General features: G+C 36.5%; 1 protein-coding gene across 1 annotated transcript; it reads right to left on the bottom strand.

Annotated features, from left to right (window-relative positions):
- Positions 1-679: 679 nt before the first annotated feature.
- On the bottom strand, positions 680-16,985 carry ZNF438 (zinc finger protein 438; the record flags this gene model as incomplete). The annotated part of the gene is made up of 4 exons (XM_079538225.1): positions 680-1,292; positions 2,833-4,687; positions 9,361-9,465; positions 16,958-16,985. 4 exons carry the CDS (start codon positions 16,983-16,985, stop codon positions 680-682), a joined length of 2,601 nt encoding a protein of 866 aa, XP_079394351.1.
- Between the last annotated feature and the right edge of the window lie 381 nt (positions 16,986-17,366).

A 17,366-nucleotide genomic window follows, 5' to 3' on the forward strand; every position in this document is an offset into this window, starting at 1 on the left:
CAGAGTGCTGCTAAAGGTGTTCTCAGCAATAGCGCTGCTGCCACTGGAGGAACATGGAAAGTGCTTAAAGTTCACAGTGAAGCATGTGATCTATTGCAGAACATCAGATTTCCCCGCAGTAACAAGCTCAAATTACTATTTTTAAAAACAACTTTTTTTTTCATTTTCATACAGCAGTCAAGCTTTGAGAGTTCCATCTCCACAGGTAGTAACTCTTGGTTTCAAAGGGCTACGGGCAAAAAAAAAAAAAAAAAAAAAAGAACTGTAGATTTTTCACATTGAAGTCCAAAAATCCCTGCTATTACAAGGACTGAACGTAACACCTAAGAAACTTAGTGTCCAAAAAAGACTGAAATTCAGAAAACAAAATGTAAAGGGGTTTTAAAGATAACTATGCTCTGGAATGCAGGTTGTGTGTATGTACCTTCAAAATTTTCTACTGAACTGCAGTAACAGAGTTTTAGCATAAAATCTAGAAGCACAGTCGGGATTGAAATCACACTTTCAATCTGGTTTGCCATTTTGTTCAAGATTGGGATTACTTCATATAAACTGATTTATTTCTGTGTATAAAGTGTAATGGAACTTAAGCATCTTATTCATTTTAACCATTAGCATTGAGTATTTGCTGCTGCAAATTCCTCACACGTTCATCAACGCAGCACTGTAGAACTGAGCCTCAATATTCACCAATGCTAGAAAGTTCAAAAATTCCCTGTTTTGAGAACAAACTAAAAATTGTCCATAAAATAGAAGAGTCTTCACAGTTATGACGACTTTGCCAATGATTACAAAGATCCTCCTTTCTTCCAAATAACTGCTTGCATAAAATGCAGTTATATCCAGCTTTAGACCAAAATTCAATCTTTTTGCTTGGCGCCCCACAACCTACATTTTGCATCCCCTTGTCTGCTTCACTGCTTCCTGACTGAGTCATTTCACTTTTAGTTAATGTATCAACATTACTTTGATGGTGAAGGTATATCTGTCTTTTCAGTTTTGGAAATGTATACAACTCCTCCTCGTTGTCACTGCATTTTGCCAAGGGTCTTCTTTCACTGCGCTGTTTCCAGAAGTGAGCTGCATGTTTGATAAGTTCTCCCCTAGTTCCTCTATTTCCTTGCAGAGCTCCTTCCTTTACTCTTCCCTGGATCTCTTCTCCATGAGAGCATAACAAGTGAAACTTCATCTCACCAAAAGATTGTGCAATGAACTGACACTGACCACATCTGATCTGTAATTTAACTTCTCCTGGATTATGGAATAGATCTTCAAAATCACATCTATTTCCCCTGTTAAAAAAAGGAAATAGAAACTATTTCAGAACCAGCCATGCACTAAAGAGATGATCCACGCAAGTTTCAAGATGACATCTATGAAACAATCTTTTAATTAAAAACAGGCACTGTTACTACAGCATCCAATTTATTAGGCGCAGCTACAGAACCCAATAAAATAACGGTAAGGCCAATTGCCTTCATAATAGCAAAGTAATCTCAGTAAAAATAATCTTTTAATGCCACTAACCTTTTAATAAAAGGCAAATAACATTTTTTTAAGTTCTTAATTTGGTGGTGTCATTTCAAACTGTTCTAGCTCTGTGCTAGGAAAGTGCAAATAAGCATTTCCAGTAGCTGACTACTAACAGAAACTATCATGTTTGCACCTGACTGACATGAAGCCAAAAGCACAGGTCCCACCTCTCACTCTGAACTGGAACCAGGAAAACTTCAAATCTCAGTCTTTTTCTAACAGCTTGTAAGAGCATTAAAAAAGTTTTAAAAGGTAATTTACGACTGGACAGCCCCTTTCACTAATTTAGAACTGCTCTGTAGTAGAAAGGAAACAGATGCATGTATGAGTTAATATGCTCCTGGCTTAAGTTAAGCCAATCAAAAGAAACTCCACAGAACTCCCCTCTTGCAACATCTCAGAAAAGGACCACACTGTCATTTATTTGCATGCATTTATCAATACACTTTGGACAGATTACCTAACAAAATGGATATACTAAATGATTCACTGTATGACAACTAGTGACAGCTGAAAGAAAAGTACTGGTACTTCTTAAGCCTCAGTACCTTAAAAATTCTCTATGTGATGCCCCAGAAGTAGAATTACGCAAAGCAGACACACAGAGTGCAGTGCGGAGGCATCAGGTGAAAGCAGTGGGCTTAATGAAGCACACTTAAAGGTAAATGCACAATGGAGTTAACAAAAACGCTAACCATTTTACTGTGCCAAGAACATTCTCCTCAAACTCATAGAGTAGAATTAAAATAATGTTCTACCCATCTTAATATGGTGCATACTAACTTTTTGACTTGGCAAAGCAAAAGCAAAAGCAGAGGTAATCAGCACACAAGACAGATTAGCTCACAGCACTCCAGAGAAGGAAATGGAATAATGATATTTAATAGTGTAAACAAACTACAAGCTAATACCGAAATATGAATTGCTTTTCACTTATTGCAATTGGTTCACTTATCTTCTGGGAAAAAACACAAAGTGGATACGATACAGTCAGAAGCTATCAACTGATCAAAACTGTTCCACTGCCAGTTGGGTGTTCCTAGAATACACGCAAAACTACTTTGGAAATTCCAGTGTCAGTAATAATTTATATTCCATAGATCATCTACAATACACTAGATAGTTTAATACATTGACTAGATTCCACTAGAAAAAATATTTAAATTATCATCAATCTTACTTGAGAGAAAATATATACCTATAAAAATCAACAATTTTCATAATGGTGATGTTTATGAATTTCTATGAAATTAATATGAAATCTATTTTCCTTAGCTTTTGATCACTGAAAACACTCACCTTTCTGTTGCTTCTTCTGCCTCTTTTATATTCGTGTCTCTGTTCCTCAACGCATCTTGCATCTGTTGCTCACTACCAGAGGGCTCTGTGCTAATAACAACCCTGTGCACTTCCCTTAGGTGACCAAAGTATACTTTTGCATGGCCAAAAATCTTAGCACAGAATTCACAACACACAAACTTTTTGGGCTTGCCTTCGTTGTGATGAAGTTTCATATGCGTGCTCAGGCTTCCAGAATGAATGTAAGCCTTCCGGCAAATTCGACACGTGTAGGGTCGTTTGTTTGTGTGTGCATTCATATGGTCCTGAAGATGGTGTTTGAACTGGAACTTATGGTTACATACATGACACCTATGCCATGGCTTGGGTACAGCTGAGCACGCATTTCTACCCAAATCAATTGACGTAGCTGATGTGGTATCGTTGTATTTATAACTTGAATATTTACTGGCAAGTGAACTGTTTAAAAAAACACCTTTGTCTGAATGGTCAGGAGACCTTTCCTCCACCAGTGCCGTAGAAGGCAGCGGTGCAATTGCCTGCACAACTACCACTGGTTTGGGTCTAATATTACGGTATTTTTTCACTGCCTCTGCTTTTTTGTCTTCAGGTGGCTGAAGATCAGCTTTCACCCTCTCTCTTACTTCTCTGAATTTATTAACGATGCATTTCCTTCGCTTGGCCTGAAAAGCCAATAAATCATCTTGGACTCTTCTCTTCCTGCCTATCCTTTCAGAGGGTGCACCATTCAACTTTTTAAGGCTGTCAACATCCACTTTATTGGATGGAGAGAAAGTATTTTCTGGAATGGTTTGTTTGGGGGCTTGAGTCAAAGATGCAGCCAATTGTTTATCAGATGCTTCAGCAGGGGCGTGAAAGGTTTTCACCAAAGCTGGCGTCTTTTCACATTCAGGTCTCGGTGAAGTACCGGATATATCCTTTACGTTAGTACTTTGTGATTTACAAAACGCTGAATTTTTCATTCTTGAGTAAGGCAAAATAGGAAGTTTTCCTGTTGGTGCTGGTGGAGTCATCTGTACTGTACTGCCAAAAACTGCTGGTGACAGGACAGAAACAGAATTTGCAGAATTTGTGGGTGCTTCCTTTAGTTTCTCTGACATAATGACTGACTCTTTCGTGGTTGCAGATGCTGTCTTCACAGAGTCAAGGCTAAATTTCACACCTGAATTTTCTGGCTTGCTTAAAGACTCCTTAACTATACATGGTCCAGAAACATTACTGATAGCAGTTTTTGTTTTGCTCACTGAAGGGGATCCAGATTCCACACAAGTGTTCTTTCTTTGTAATGTAGAAACCATCATTTCAGATGAATTATGGTCTGTTAGCATCACTGGCTCAGCTGAATCTGAGCTAGAATGAGTTTTTGGACAGTCTTCAGCTAAGGTAGTCACGGGGGAAGTCTGCAATGAGATCTGTCCTTTGGTAGATACCTTGCTCTGTGTATTCAAAACAGAGGCTTGGCTTGTTTTATTGTCACAAAGCAATTTGTTTCTCACAGACTGGTAGCGAGGGATAGGCAACTTTTGGTTTTCAGAATGGGCCACGTTTGTTGGCTGGCTTGGCTGTATCACGGCAGGGGTAATGTATGGCAAGGCCAAAAGAGAAAAACTACCCTCATGCCCAGCAACCTGCATGATGGCATAGTTTTGAGCTGGTACCACCAGTGGTTTAGAACCTGCTACTGAAATCGCTGTACGTTGTTCAGGCAAAGATGACTGAAGACAAGAAACCATTCCAGATGTTAAAACTTTTGGCACCATTTTTGGAGCAATGGTCCTAAACTGACTTTTCTTCTGAAAAGTTTGTATTATGTCCACAGGGGATTTGTGTTTATCTGTAATAATAAAATAACACAGACAATAGTAAACTGTATAGTATTTCTTTTTTTTATATTGCTGCAGCAGAAATAAAACTGCTTACAAAGGATACTATTAAACACAAGCCTATTAAAAATATTATTTAAATGAGCACTAAGTGAAGTTTAGAACTGCAGAAGTCTCAGACAAAACTACTCTCTGAAACAACGCAAATATTCACATGCAAAACAAAAACAAACAAAAAAGAAAATAATCATTTTTTATTCTAATTTTAAATGTATGTTTCATTCTAGATTACAAGCTACATGACACTTCAGGACGTATGTGTGCATAAGGCTCTTCTACTTGCAAAAAGCTGTGCTAGCATGGCTTCAGTATTGATTTGGAAGAACAGGACGTCATGCTATCTTTCAAAATTCTAGTACCACTTAGAATTTGTGGGTTTTGTTAGACACAGGCTACAGCTTACCCAATGAAGCTGTCAAAAAACCAACTGCAATAAAACATGCAAATGTGTAAAAATAAATAAATCGATGAGGACTTAGGAGAAGATGAACCATTGCTAAAAACCCAATCACACACATTGTTCATCCATTTTTACAGCACAACAGAACTGCATGTTGATGTAAGTAATTCAATTATTTTCTTAAATATGCAATTTGCCTAAGTTATACTCCAGTTCTTTGCTGTTTCTACTTGTGTTGGTTAATGTCATAAATGTTTTTAAGGGAGAATAGGATAATTAAGGAAAATGAAAAAAAGAAGAAAAAAAAAAGGAAAACCTACAGTGTATAAAATAAAAGCCACATTCAGCTGCAGAGATGTATATTGACCTTTCACATGCTCTATAAAAAACAGGCTTAATATAAAGCTAAACTGCACTGTTACCATTTCATATAACAGCCTCATTACCCACTCTCAAGTAAATTCAATTAATGATGCTTTCACTTCACAGAAACTGGAATAGGTTTTCTCAAACAACAAAGGAAACAATAATCCAGCAATCTCAATCACTGACAATTCAATCACAAAGATACTAGGATACCAGATATAAAAACCATTCTGGAAAAACAATGATGGATGTAAGAAAAAATAAATTTAAGAAAAGATAACATATGAATAATATATGTAAAAATAAATGCTGGAATTCCAAAATATTGCAATGGCAATGAGGTAATTCCATAGAGAAGTATCTATTCCTTTTCAAACCCTGTATTATGAATGTGTTTATACATTGTTACAGACTGTTACAGACTTAAAGAGGTAACTGTGAGTGACTACCAACACTGGAAACTCCAGTAAGTTTGTTTTAATACTGGATGTTCTTTCCAGACTTTACACACTTTGCAACAGGCACTGGAAGTTACAGAGCTATCACATTTCATGACCAAGACTCCTGGACAGATGCACGTGCACACACATGGTAAGCACATGTGCAATAAATCCACTGCCTTCAGGACACATTAGACTCACTGCTCAATCGCACAGAAACCGTACAGATGATACACGGTAGGGCTGATGCTTCTTCAAAGCCTTCGACCTACAGCATGTTTATAGAGCAGCTATACAGAGCATAGTCCTTTGATCCTTTATTGCCATCTATAGCATCAAAATCCAAGTCTATCATACATCGCCTTGTACATCCTCCCCCCAGTTCAGTGAATCTACTGGGCACCAACTGTACTTTTCTTTTTTGCTTGATGCTTGTAGAATTATTCACAACAACATATTCTGTGAAGACTGCACTACAGCATACGTGCAAATCCTGCACAAATACCAAGAGATTCCTACACACAGCAATAAAGCCAGGCCTAAGAAGTTTGTGCAACATGCATGAAGCAGAAATGTAAAAATTATTTCCTTATGCTCCAAAAGCTAGAAGCATGCACTGTTTTTTCACTAAGCACCTCTATTTTGCCCACCTCCAATCACTATACATAGATAAATCTTGATCTTTTCAACTGCTGGATTGCTAAGAGCACTGAGAATTGTTTGTGCCCTCCATGGTATCTTCCTGTTGCTGATTTTAAGGCAATATTTTTAAGAGCTTCTGAGAAGTATTTTAAATATTAACCAAACTAGACTCTGAAGTTCAAAGCCAGTTACAGGTCAAACTGTACAATCTGAATGCATCAGATTATTGAACAAGGGTATTTTTCTTTTAGGGGATGGAGTGTGAGCTTACTCCCCAGATTATGCCTGCCATTTAAGGATAATAAATTTCCAAACCAGTAGCTATTCAGTGTGCCACAGTAAGCAAGATGAAGCAGTTTCCATTTGCTCTTCATGTCTGCCTTGTGTCTCTCCCTTCTTCGTTTTTCAAAATTTCACTCACTGATCTACACAAAATTTCAAGGAACACCAGATTTCTAGAGGACTGAGCTGCTTCATGCTGCAAGTTAGGAGGTTACCTTCTCTCCAACTAATAGAAGCAAATGCTCAGGAAACAGATTTTGCAGTGGACATGCCGCTACAAGGATGCTGAGATGGCAGCTGAAGCATCAAGAGTGTTTAATTCACGGTTAGAAGCAAATGCTTGCAGTAATAACACATTGTACTGGGTATAAAAATAAGCACAGTCTTCTCAAATATGTTGATTTGCCTATTGCAATTCAAGATGTAAAATCACTTTTACTTACAGAAGGACCATCTACATTATTTTCACAGTATTGCAGAAGAAAGTACTATTCAAGAGGCCAAGACTCTCACAAAAATTAACCACAAAATGGTGTTTGAAACAAGATCCATTTAGATCAACATTCTTCTTTCTCCTCCAGCTACCCTAATGCTGAAGTACTGATACGACTGTCTCAGAAGGGATCCTTATACAAATGCTCCTTTTCCATTTAATGTAATTTTATCACGAATACTTTCTCCAGGCTAACCATGTTTGGTAGCAGCCTGGAGTACAAGTTGTATTTGTTTTGTTTTGCCAAGTTTACATTAGACCTTTTAGTGCAGAAATATTCATTGCCATGCCTCTAGAATGCAAAAGATACTCAGCTCTATATTTCCTCCTCATCCCACACAGCTGCTGCAGTTAAGCAGCTTAGCCAGTGCCTAAATATAGAGATGGGCTAGATGCAGAGCAGCTCTCTGATGATCTTTCAGACTCAGTTAAGATTGTGAAGTGGACTAGGAACACTAATTTGAAGACAATTTAGCATCTTGGATCAGCAAAAAGGACCCAGTCAGTCCACAATTTGGAGGTTCTACTGAGCCCTCCCAGAGCACCCAAGTATTATCAATGATCAAAACTATCTCTTTAATTTGTACTTTGCTAGAAGTTTCAACAATAACCTTTAGGCATACACATACTTTCAACATACTCTGGACACTGGTGAAGTTATTCACGTCTTTGCCACTATGACACTGAAAAAGTCAAATGACTTAAATATGCTCTGGCTGCCACCATTCCAGAAGGCTACCTGGATAATTAATAGCATCTTTCAGGGTCATTCCACTTCTATTCCACTCTATCTTCCAAAGTACTTCCATTAGTTAGAAGGACTCTTTTCTGACAAGGACTAGCCAGCTGTGAGCTGAGCAAATGAAGTCTAGGATCTGAGAAGGGGAACTGGCAGTTATGAGAGGCACTGTGACGGCACTTTTAAGGATGGCCCTTGTTTTAGAACACATTCCTTCTACAAGTCACAGTCTACAAGTCTGTCATTGCAGAGCAGCCGCTTTTATACTTTCTTAGAAATAAAGGAAACAAATGAACACATTGAATGCAGTATCTGAATGATGTGCATCTCATTTTTAACTGATGCGTATTCAGTCTTCCACTTTTGCATCCAGTTGGAGCAATAGGTAGACACTTTTAAATAATTAAGTACAAGGTTAAGTCAAATGCAATTCAATCCATTTGCTTTAAAAGTCTCTGTTGAAAGATTAATGGTTACCACACTCATACACGTGAGTATCAAATTACTCTGATACTTGCAGGATGTCATAAGCTTTCCGTACTTCCACATTACCTTAAAATTGTATAGGACTGGCCAATGATATACCAATAAAAATCAATGATGCATCAAACTTCTGACAAAGTCATGCTGAGGAGAGTCCTCTGGAAGAATAGACACCTTCCACTGGGCTGCCACTCATTCATGGCTCTCTTTTCTTCACAAGTCATTCAAATTTAGTTTATTCCAATCTTTTTTGCCTTCTTTTTGTATGTCTTTCTTTTTGTTCTCACTATACATATAGCATGCAACATTGGAGAACTCGGGCATCGCTGAAAACACCAGAAAAAATTACATTTCCCACCTAACCTGCTTAAAAATTACAAAAAAAAAAAAAAAAATTAAAAAACAAACAAACAAAAAAAACTCAGAATTCCTTCAGTCTCTGGGTATTAATGCCTTTTTTCTTTTTTAAACAACTCTTGTAAGCCTTCCTTACTTGGTCAGGCATATACTTAATTTGTGTATGACTGGACAATTGGCAGAACGTAACACAGAAGGATCACTCAGTTGTGAAAGAAAAGGCAAAATACAGATAAAAAAAACAACAATATTTTAATGCACATTTTACTCTGCAGTCCTTTGCAAACTTCAAAAAGGTGACTATTGAGTTCTTTGGGAAACAAAATGCGTAACTACTTTCTAACACACAACACTATACTTATTTCAGTCAATGCTATATGAAATATCACTGATTTTACCAGATCTCCATACACACTAAATACCTGTGGATACTGTCTTTCCAGCACAACTTTCTTGTTTTTGCTGACCCAGCATACTGTGTTGAACACTTTGTTTCTCTGCAGGATTAGCATGCAAAAAAACACCACCTGCAAAAGTGCTTCAGTCAGTTTCAATTAATCAATCCCAGCACCAAAAAGTATATAAAACATTATCTTTCAGTTAATGCATTAAGAAAGCTATTGCTTCTTGGTCTTTGCCATTTTCCCGTCTTCACAAATGTTTTTAAATCCAATATATTACATACCAAACACAAGGCAACAGTTTAAAAAAGAAATAAAGCTGTTTGAAGTGGTAAACAGATGTGATACTTTAACTTGAGCATCATGGTAGAGAGACGACAGTACCAAAACCAAAAGCTCAGAAAAATGAAGTTTCCATAACTTTCTGGAGTTTTTTTATATAGCGAAGGTTAAGTTCTATGCCAATTGACACTTCCCATAATCTTACATAAATTACCAGAATGGCAGCATTCTAGAAAACAGAATCTGGCCTTTACGTTCAAAGCTACTTTTGCTGCACACCTGAAAGATGTGAAGTTGGTAATAAAGTGCACAAGTCAGGAGTGTCCAACACCACATACACCACATATAAGAAACAATGTTCAGTCATTTCTCTTTGCCAAATATAAATGGTTTGAGAGGAACACTCCATTCTAGCTACTTGCCTCAGATAATTTAAAAAAACTCACAGAAAATGAATGTCAGCCATCCCCAGGTGTGTGCATTTCTATTTTTTAATAAAAATCTAATACATTATTAGAGGAAGACCTTGACATGTGACACAATAATTTCCTGTCTTCCGGAAAAGCTGCCCCAACTTGGCCCAAGCTGTAGGCTCTCGGCATATGTTTAAGAGATACTTTAAGGAACTAGCTTTTCCCAATGATTGCGTTCTACTAAACGTGCTCGTGCTTCAGGCTGAGTCAGATTTTTCCAAAAAGTACAGTTTTAGTTTCAAATATCAGTGTTGGAAACAAGAAAACTCTCCTTAGCTCTTAACCGTTGGGCTCACACAGCATGAAAGAGAAGCTAAGATATACAGAGGGCAAGCAGAAAAATGACAAGATAGTTAGAAATGAGATTTGGAAAGTGTCTAGGACAAAATCAGATGGGGATAAAGAATTATGAGTATACTTCAGATGAGAAAGGAACATTACTGTGACATGTAATTTGGAATGGAGAAGCATTTAAACTGCAAGGATAATCTCATATCTTGCACTCCTTACCTTTTAATGCTTGATAACATAATTACGTTTACATAGGAATTCTTTTGTGCAATTTAAAATAGATTGGAAAATCAAACATTACAACAAAGTACTCTACTGCAAGATTGGAAAACCACAGAACATTTGCACAAAGTCTAAGATACATAACGTACAAACACTAGAAAACGTGTTCTGACATACCACTGGAGGAACAAGATCAAAACAGCTTGTTAAATTACTAAGAAGGGAAATCACATCTCTTTAGATCTATATTTAATTAATAGTGATTTTAGCATCAATGTAATTTGACAGTTGTTCACAAGGCATTCTACCGTTTAGAGACCTCCTTTGCTTTAAACTCCATGCATGTTTACTATTTTATGGGATCAAGATTAAAGCCTATTTCTAGAAAAACACTGAACAGCAGGACACTTCCTGTATTCCTTAAATAGTTTCCAAAAGACTCTTCTTAGCTTCTTACAGTTGTGTTTGAGAAGTTTAAAAAAGCTTTTTTTTTCCTTTTGAAGGCACTATCTTTCAAATTATAAACTACTCATTTCCTATTAAGGTTAATATGATAGGCTTTAAACAGATCAAAATGTTTTCATATCAAGAAACAAGAACTGTCACAGAAAAGCATCTATAATTATTAGTAGTATTATTAACAGCTGAAGAAATCACACACATTTTTCTCTCTAACACAGTAAGAGAACTTAGGAATAATGTTCATGCAAATAGATCTAAGGTTGCCTGGCCTCTGAAACCACTTTTTATCTTAATGAAGATGAGAACGCTGGTTCTTCTCTGTTTAAGAACAGAACACTTCTGAGAGATGCAGTTACATGCATATGTGATAAAAGAGCGCATTCCAGCTTCTATACATCTCCGTGCTAGATTCCACCATCAACCACATCAAAACTAAAGTGTGCACTTTCTAGAAACCATGCTGCTCAGGTCAGTTGATTAAAAAAGAAACGATTTAGATAGCACTGCAGTTCCACTATTTTATCTTTGTTCTTTTTGCCCAGTCATTCCACTCAAGAGAGGATTCCATCGCTAGAGATTTGCAAAGCGAGGCTTCAGTGCTGCAACCACCAGGAGGAAATAATTGTTCACAAAAGATAAAGGGAGGTGATGTAAGCACTGTTTTATAAATTCATAAAACTTCAATGGCATTGTGAATATGAATTAGGTACTCTAGGAGGTGGGAACAAACATTAGTTTCAAAAGAAAAAAACAAGTGGATTTTCAAAAGTTCTTTTTTGGAAGACCTGCCAGTTTAAATTTCTTCAAGTGAATTTCAAGAATCAAACAGACCAAACACTAATTCATTCATTGTAAAGTTGATGTCAGTGTAAAATCCTTTTTAATAGGACAATCAAGATCACATCAACCTGGACAAAATCCTGAGACACCTAACGTAAGTGGTAATTAATAGACTCTTCTTTTGTTAAGTGCAGGAGACAATAACGATGGAATCTGCTACAAAAATGAAGGCAGAATTCTTCAGAAACTGAGCAGCACAAAAGGTCAAGTATAACTATTTTATGAATAAGTCATGAAATATTTTCCAACTACATTCTTGCTCACCTTTCAAATAAGCTGAGAACAGAATCAATCTTCATCTCACTGGGAATTTAACTTTCCTTCCATCCCTCTCTGGGATGGAAAACTACTACTGTTGCACTAAGGGAAATAAGACTGTAACACCTCAATTTTTTTTTTTATTTTTTTTTTTCCACAAATGCAAACAAAGCACTAAAAAAGAGTCAGACTGTTAATCATTTTATAGGGTACCCATTTTATGCTAAAGTCAGAGCACTTCTGTCTGAACTGAGACCTGTGTAAGAGAGGACAAATGATTAATTCTCTGCTCTGTCTTATGGATTCTCCGTAGAGCAAATCTGTATTACTTCAGACATTAGAAGCATCTTTCAGCTAAGTTTTGCACTCAAAATGCGCTCCCCCACTGAAGATGAGCAAAGGATCAGAAGATGGTTAGACACAGCCTGACTTGTTCTGTGTCTTTTCATACAAATAGCTTTTATAGTTCTCTTCTCCAAAGGAGAGACTGGAATATAAAACACACTGTTCAACTTAGACGGATTTCTGGAGAGTATTTTCAGATGGATTTAGTGAATAGCTCATTTCCTTTTGTTGTGATCTAACCCAATGATCCTTAGATAGGTTCTGGGCAGCCTGGTCTAGTGGCTGGCAGCCCTGCCCATGGCAGGGGGCCTGAAATTAGATGATCATTATGATCCTTTTCAACCCAGGCCATTCTATGACACTATGATTCATTCTATGATTCTATGAATGAGGAATCTCTATGGCTTTTGCTCTGGAATGCTTTTTATACTATTCCCCCACCCTTTTTTATCACAAGAAAGTTTGCTTCAGAAGACATATTACATGGCTTTATCTAAGATATGCAAAACATTGCTACCTGTAATCAGTTCCAGTAAGAATTAAAACAAAAATGAAGATCATAGGATCTCCACAACACTCCAAATAGATTGAATATTTTTGAAAGGAAACACAGCCCCCATAGAGCAAATGAAAGTGAACATCTTCAGAAAGAGCCTGGCTAAAATATTTGTTTTCAGAACAGAAAGTTATCACTTGCTGCTACGCCTGAACATAGCTAGGCCATTCCAGCAGCAGGATGTAGCAGAAGATTTAAATTAGAGTATCTGAATGCTGTCCCCCACCCCAAGCATAATTCCCATTATCTTCAGTGCTTTATGACATTATTACACTTGCTCATGTTAGATGCTGTGTTACCTAAGGCAGCACTGATTTTCAGAAGATTGTACTGGATGTACTGTAAAGAAATTGATCGAATATGCTGCTGATAAGTGATAATGCATTAGCCAATGCTTGTAAAGGAGTACCAACATACAGTGGAATTAAAACAGATACACAATTAGCACAAATGTAGGCCAGGGATGACACACAATTAGCAAGAATGTAGGCCAGGGACGACATCCTTCATTTGCCACGCGCAAAAATATCATTAAATTTAACATTAAATTTCTGTTTATCTGGAGCGCTCGCTGAGTCGAGAGGCAACTTGCAACAAAGCAAGTCCTGGTCATTCAAGTCCAGCAGAGGGAGTCAGGTGTAGCACAAAGCCCCATCCATCCACCCCCGGAGGGTAGGGCTCTTCAGGCCTAAGCACTGAGATCTAAGCCATTGTTTTGCTTTTTACTTATTCAGTGCCAACTCAGCTTAGATATGCGAACTTGTGCCAATTAATCGACAGTAATTTTCAAAAAAAGAAAAGGCTAGCCTACAAATCTGATTTTTCTTGTAACAGTAAATACAGCTTCTGCTGAAAAATCTTAAATGACACAAAAACTTAACATACAGTCTTTACATGCTTCCCAAGGTTACTTTAGTATTGCAAAATATTCTACCTAGTGCAAACATTTCACTCAACTCAGTATTTTAAATAAACTTGAAAACATGAAAAACTTGAAGCAGAGCTGTTGAGCGTTCCTGTTAAAGCAATTAAATGAGTCTTTATCTGTTGAGCTTCCCCATTAAACTATTATCTTCTCTAACTGCAGTACAATTTTTCACAAAATTGATTTAAAAAGTAGTTTAGAGAATTCGTAACTGTCAATATTTCAAATATGTCCGTGTTACTAAAAACATCAGTAACTATAACAGATTTTTTTTAAATAGACATCTGAAAATTAAGTTCTGTTGCCAAGATATTTTCCCATCCTAAGCAATGCCCTGAAATCTTTGTCAAACTTTCCTGCTTTCATCATTTCTCAGCTCCATCTGCATAAATAAAGATGTAAGCATCTGCCGTATGGCAAATGGTCTCAGGGGCAGATGTTTTTATCCTTGCATTCATGTCACTGGCTTGGATACATTATTTGAACAGATGTACACAATCTGAAAGCGCCGTGTCCCACAGTGAAATGTCTCCAACTGCTTTCTATCAAAGTGCATAAATGCTATTTGCACCTGCATTTATGTTAATGATATAAAGGCAGCAGGGGTTCCAGCAAAGTGAGGGCTGATGCTAAGGAACACATTTACATGGTTAATTGAAGTCTGAGATCTCCTAGCACCAAACAACTACACTAACATTGACATTAAACTGTTATATTAAACTATACAATTTTTTTTTTTTAAGTTATATGATGATTTTTATTAAAACAAACATACAAAGAGCAAAACTCTACCAGCCTACGAGCATACTTTTTCTAATTAATATCTCAAAAAGACAAGAAAGTATTAAACAAGTTCCTAGGAAAAAAAAGCAATTTCTGAATCTGAAAGTACCACTCATCCAAGGGGATTTCAACTCTCTAAGGTTCAAAGTTATTTTGTGTCATTATAGAGTGCTATAAAAAAAACACAGCATTTGTTCAAACACAAATATCTACATGGACAGACATTTCTATTATGATTTTATAATTTTCATTGGAACTTTGAAATCTCAGAAGTTAACTATTTCTCATTACTCAGAGAAGCCACCTGTTTCAAATGTATGCCGCTGTTCACTGTATATGTAAAAAAATCACCTTTCTTATACAATACTTTTAATATGAAGAAAATACGTGCAGAAGGAGCACGTTTCAAATTACAGAACTCATGCTTCTATATGACAAATGGTAACATTCTGGTTACGTTGTCACTCAAAGCACTTGCAATCACGGTTACTTCCATACTCAGCTGAAAAATAACGAGCCTGTTGACAGTACAGAGAGGCTGACAAAAGTACCATACCAAGTGTAGCTGATGGATATGTTCTACTTCCAACGCCATTCATTTTCAAACCTTTTATCTGTAGGAGACGTAACTGATGTGACAGTTGCACATAAATCATAATAAATTGCTAATAACTTTGATATTTTCAAAGGGCCATAACATTTGAAGAATCAAAGGTTGCTCATGGTATTAAGGACAAAGAAGAGTGATAGCCACAGAACACCAAACATATACTGAGCCAAGTGCATTTGTAGAGCACCACGATTTCACACTGATACAGCTCTTGGTCAGGATGTGGTTATGAGCTCCATCGTGAGCAACACTTCCAGAAGTTAGACCATGGCCCTTATAATTCACTCTGCATGAAAGCTCTTAATGGGATACACACTGAAAAGAATTTTTCTTAAGGAAACAAAAGAAAAGCCCACCAACTTATTTTTGAGTTTGCAAATAGCTTCACAGTCTGCATTCTTCAGTTGTCCAGAAATAACTTTGTTAAAGAGAACAGAGTTTAACTACATGATGGTCAAATACCCTTAATTCACCTTCTTTAAATTATGGGAATTTCAGGTATTTCACTCCCAAGTATACGGATGTGGAGCACACTGCACAGTGGATGTCTTTATACAATGCTACGTACTACCTGCATTGAAAGAACAGTCCTGTTAGACAGAACTACATCAACAAAGATCAATTCATGTGATGCCCTCTTGGAATAGCTTCCTCAGAATTATCATAGACTTGACAGAAGAGGTAAAGTATAAACTTATATGACAGCAAAAGCTCAGTGCTTCCAGGCAAGTAATATAGAGTGCTGTTCTTAATTAACATAAGTACTAACAATGGAAACTTAACAGACAACCTAAAATGATTCAGCAGGTTCCATTAGACTTTATGTCATATCCATCAACATTCACGTTTAAGAGCTACTACTAAAAATAGTGTATGCTAAAAATTATACTTAAATACCAGTGTCACAACACAGAACAACAAGGAAAGGAAATAAAAGTTATGGCTGAACACTTAGAGACTTCGGAATACACATCTGTGCTGTAAATATACTCACTAATAATGAAGACAAAAATTCAAGACACTCCACTGAAAAACTACATAAAAACATGACTTTTGAAGAGACAAAACAGCAGAAATGCAGTTGAACACAATAAACATTAATAAGGATAGAAATGCTGGAGAAAAGGTGAAGTTTGCGTTTAGAAAATACACACTTTCTTTTTTGTGTTAGACTTACAGAGTAACTTGCACATAGATCAGAGCCCCAGTTACACAGGAATCAAATATAGCAGTGATTTTCAAATATATAAGGATAAAAACTGCAACAAACCCTGAATATTTAGCTGCTAATTCAAACAAGCAGAGTTATATATACGTTAAAGTCTTAGTAACATTAATTACCCATGTCCTAAAAAGAAAACAATCTTAGCTTCTACAATCACTTAAATGTGATAGGTATTATTATTTATAAAAATAACAAATAGTAATTACAGATAAACAGTAATGAAAAATTAGGGCATGAGTTACACCTACCATTTCAGCTTTTGTTAACAAGGATACTCTTTAGTCCACATTCTGAATCACAAATGTCTAATTTCTCAAAGAAAAAACATATAGAAATCATACTGTACCTGCAGAAAAAGTTAAAGGATTCTGCATTATGCCCACTAATAGATAGGACAACGTTCCTGGAAAGAAGAAATACAGATGCTTAGAAGTTCTGATACTTTTTTTTTTAAAAAACTAAAGGAAGTTACTAGTAGTGTATAGTTAAATGAACAGACTCGCAATAATATTCCCACATCTTGCTGGGAAGATTTTTTAGTTCAAGTGTGAATTTAGAGGGAGCCATAATATGTAAAGAGGTTTCTTATCTTTCTATACATTCATTTCTTAAAATTTTATTTAACATGCTTTGCTATATATTTTTGAATGTAAAATTAAAGAAAACCATGTGTTCACTCTGAGTTCTCAAACTATTTTAAAGCAATGTACAAAAAAGTAAACAAGCCAGCACTAAGCAAAATTTTTTGTGAAAAG

This window comes from Tetrao urogallus (assembly GCF_951394365.1).
Source record: "Tetrao urogallus genome assembly, chromosome: 7".
In the NCBI taxonomy this organism is placed as follows: Eukaryota; Metazoa; Chordata; class Aves; order Galliformes; family Phasianidae; genus Tetrao; species Tetrao urogallus.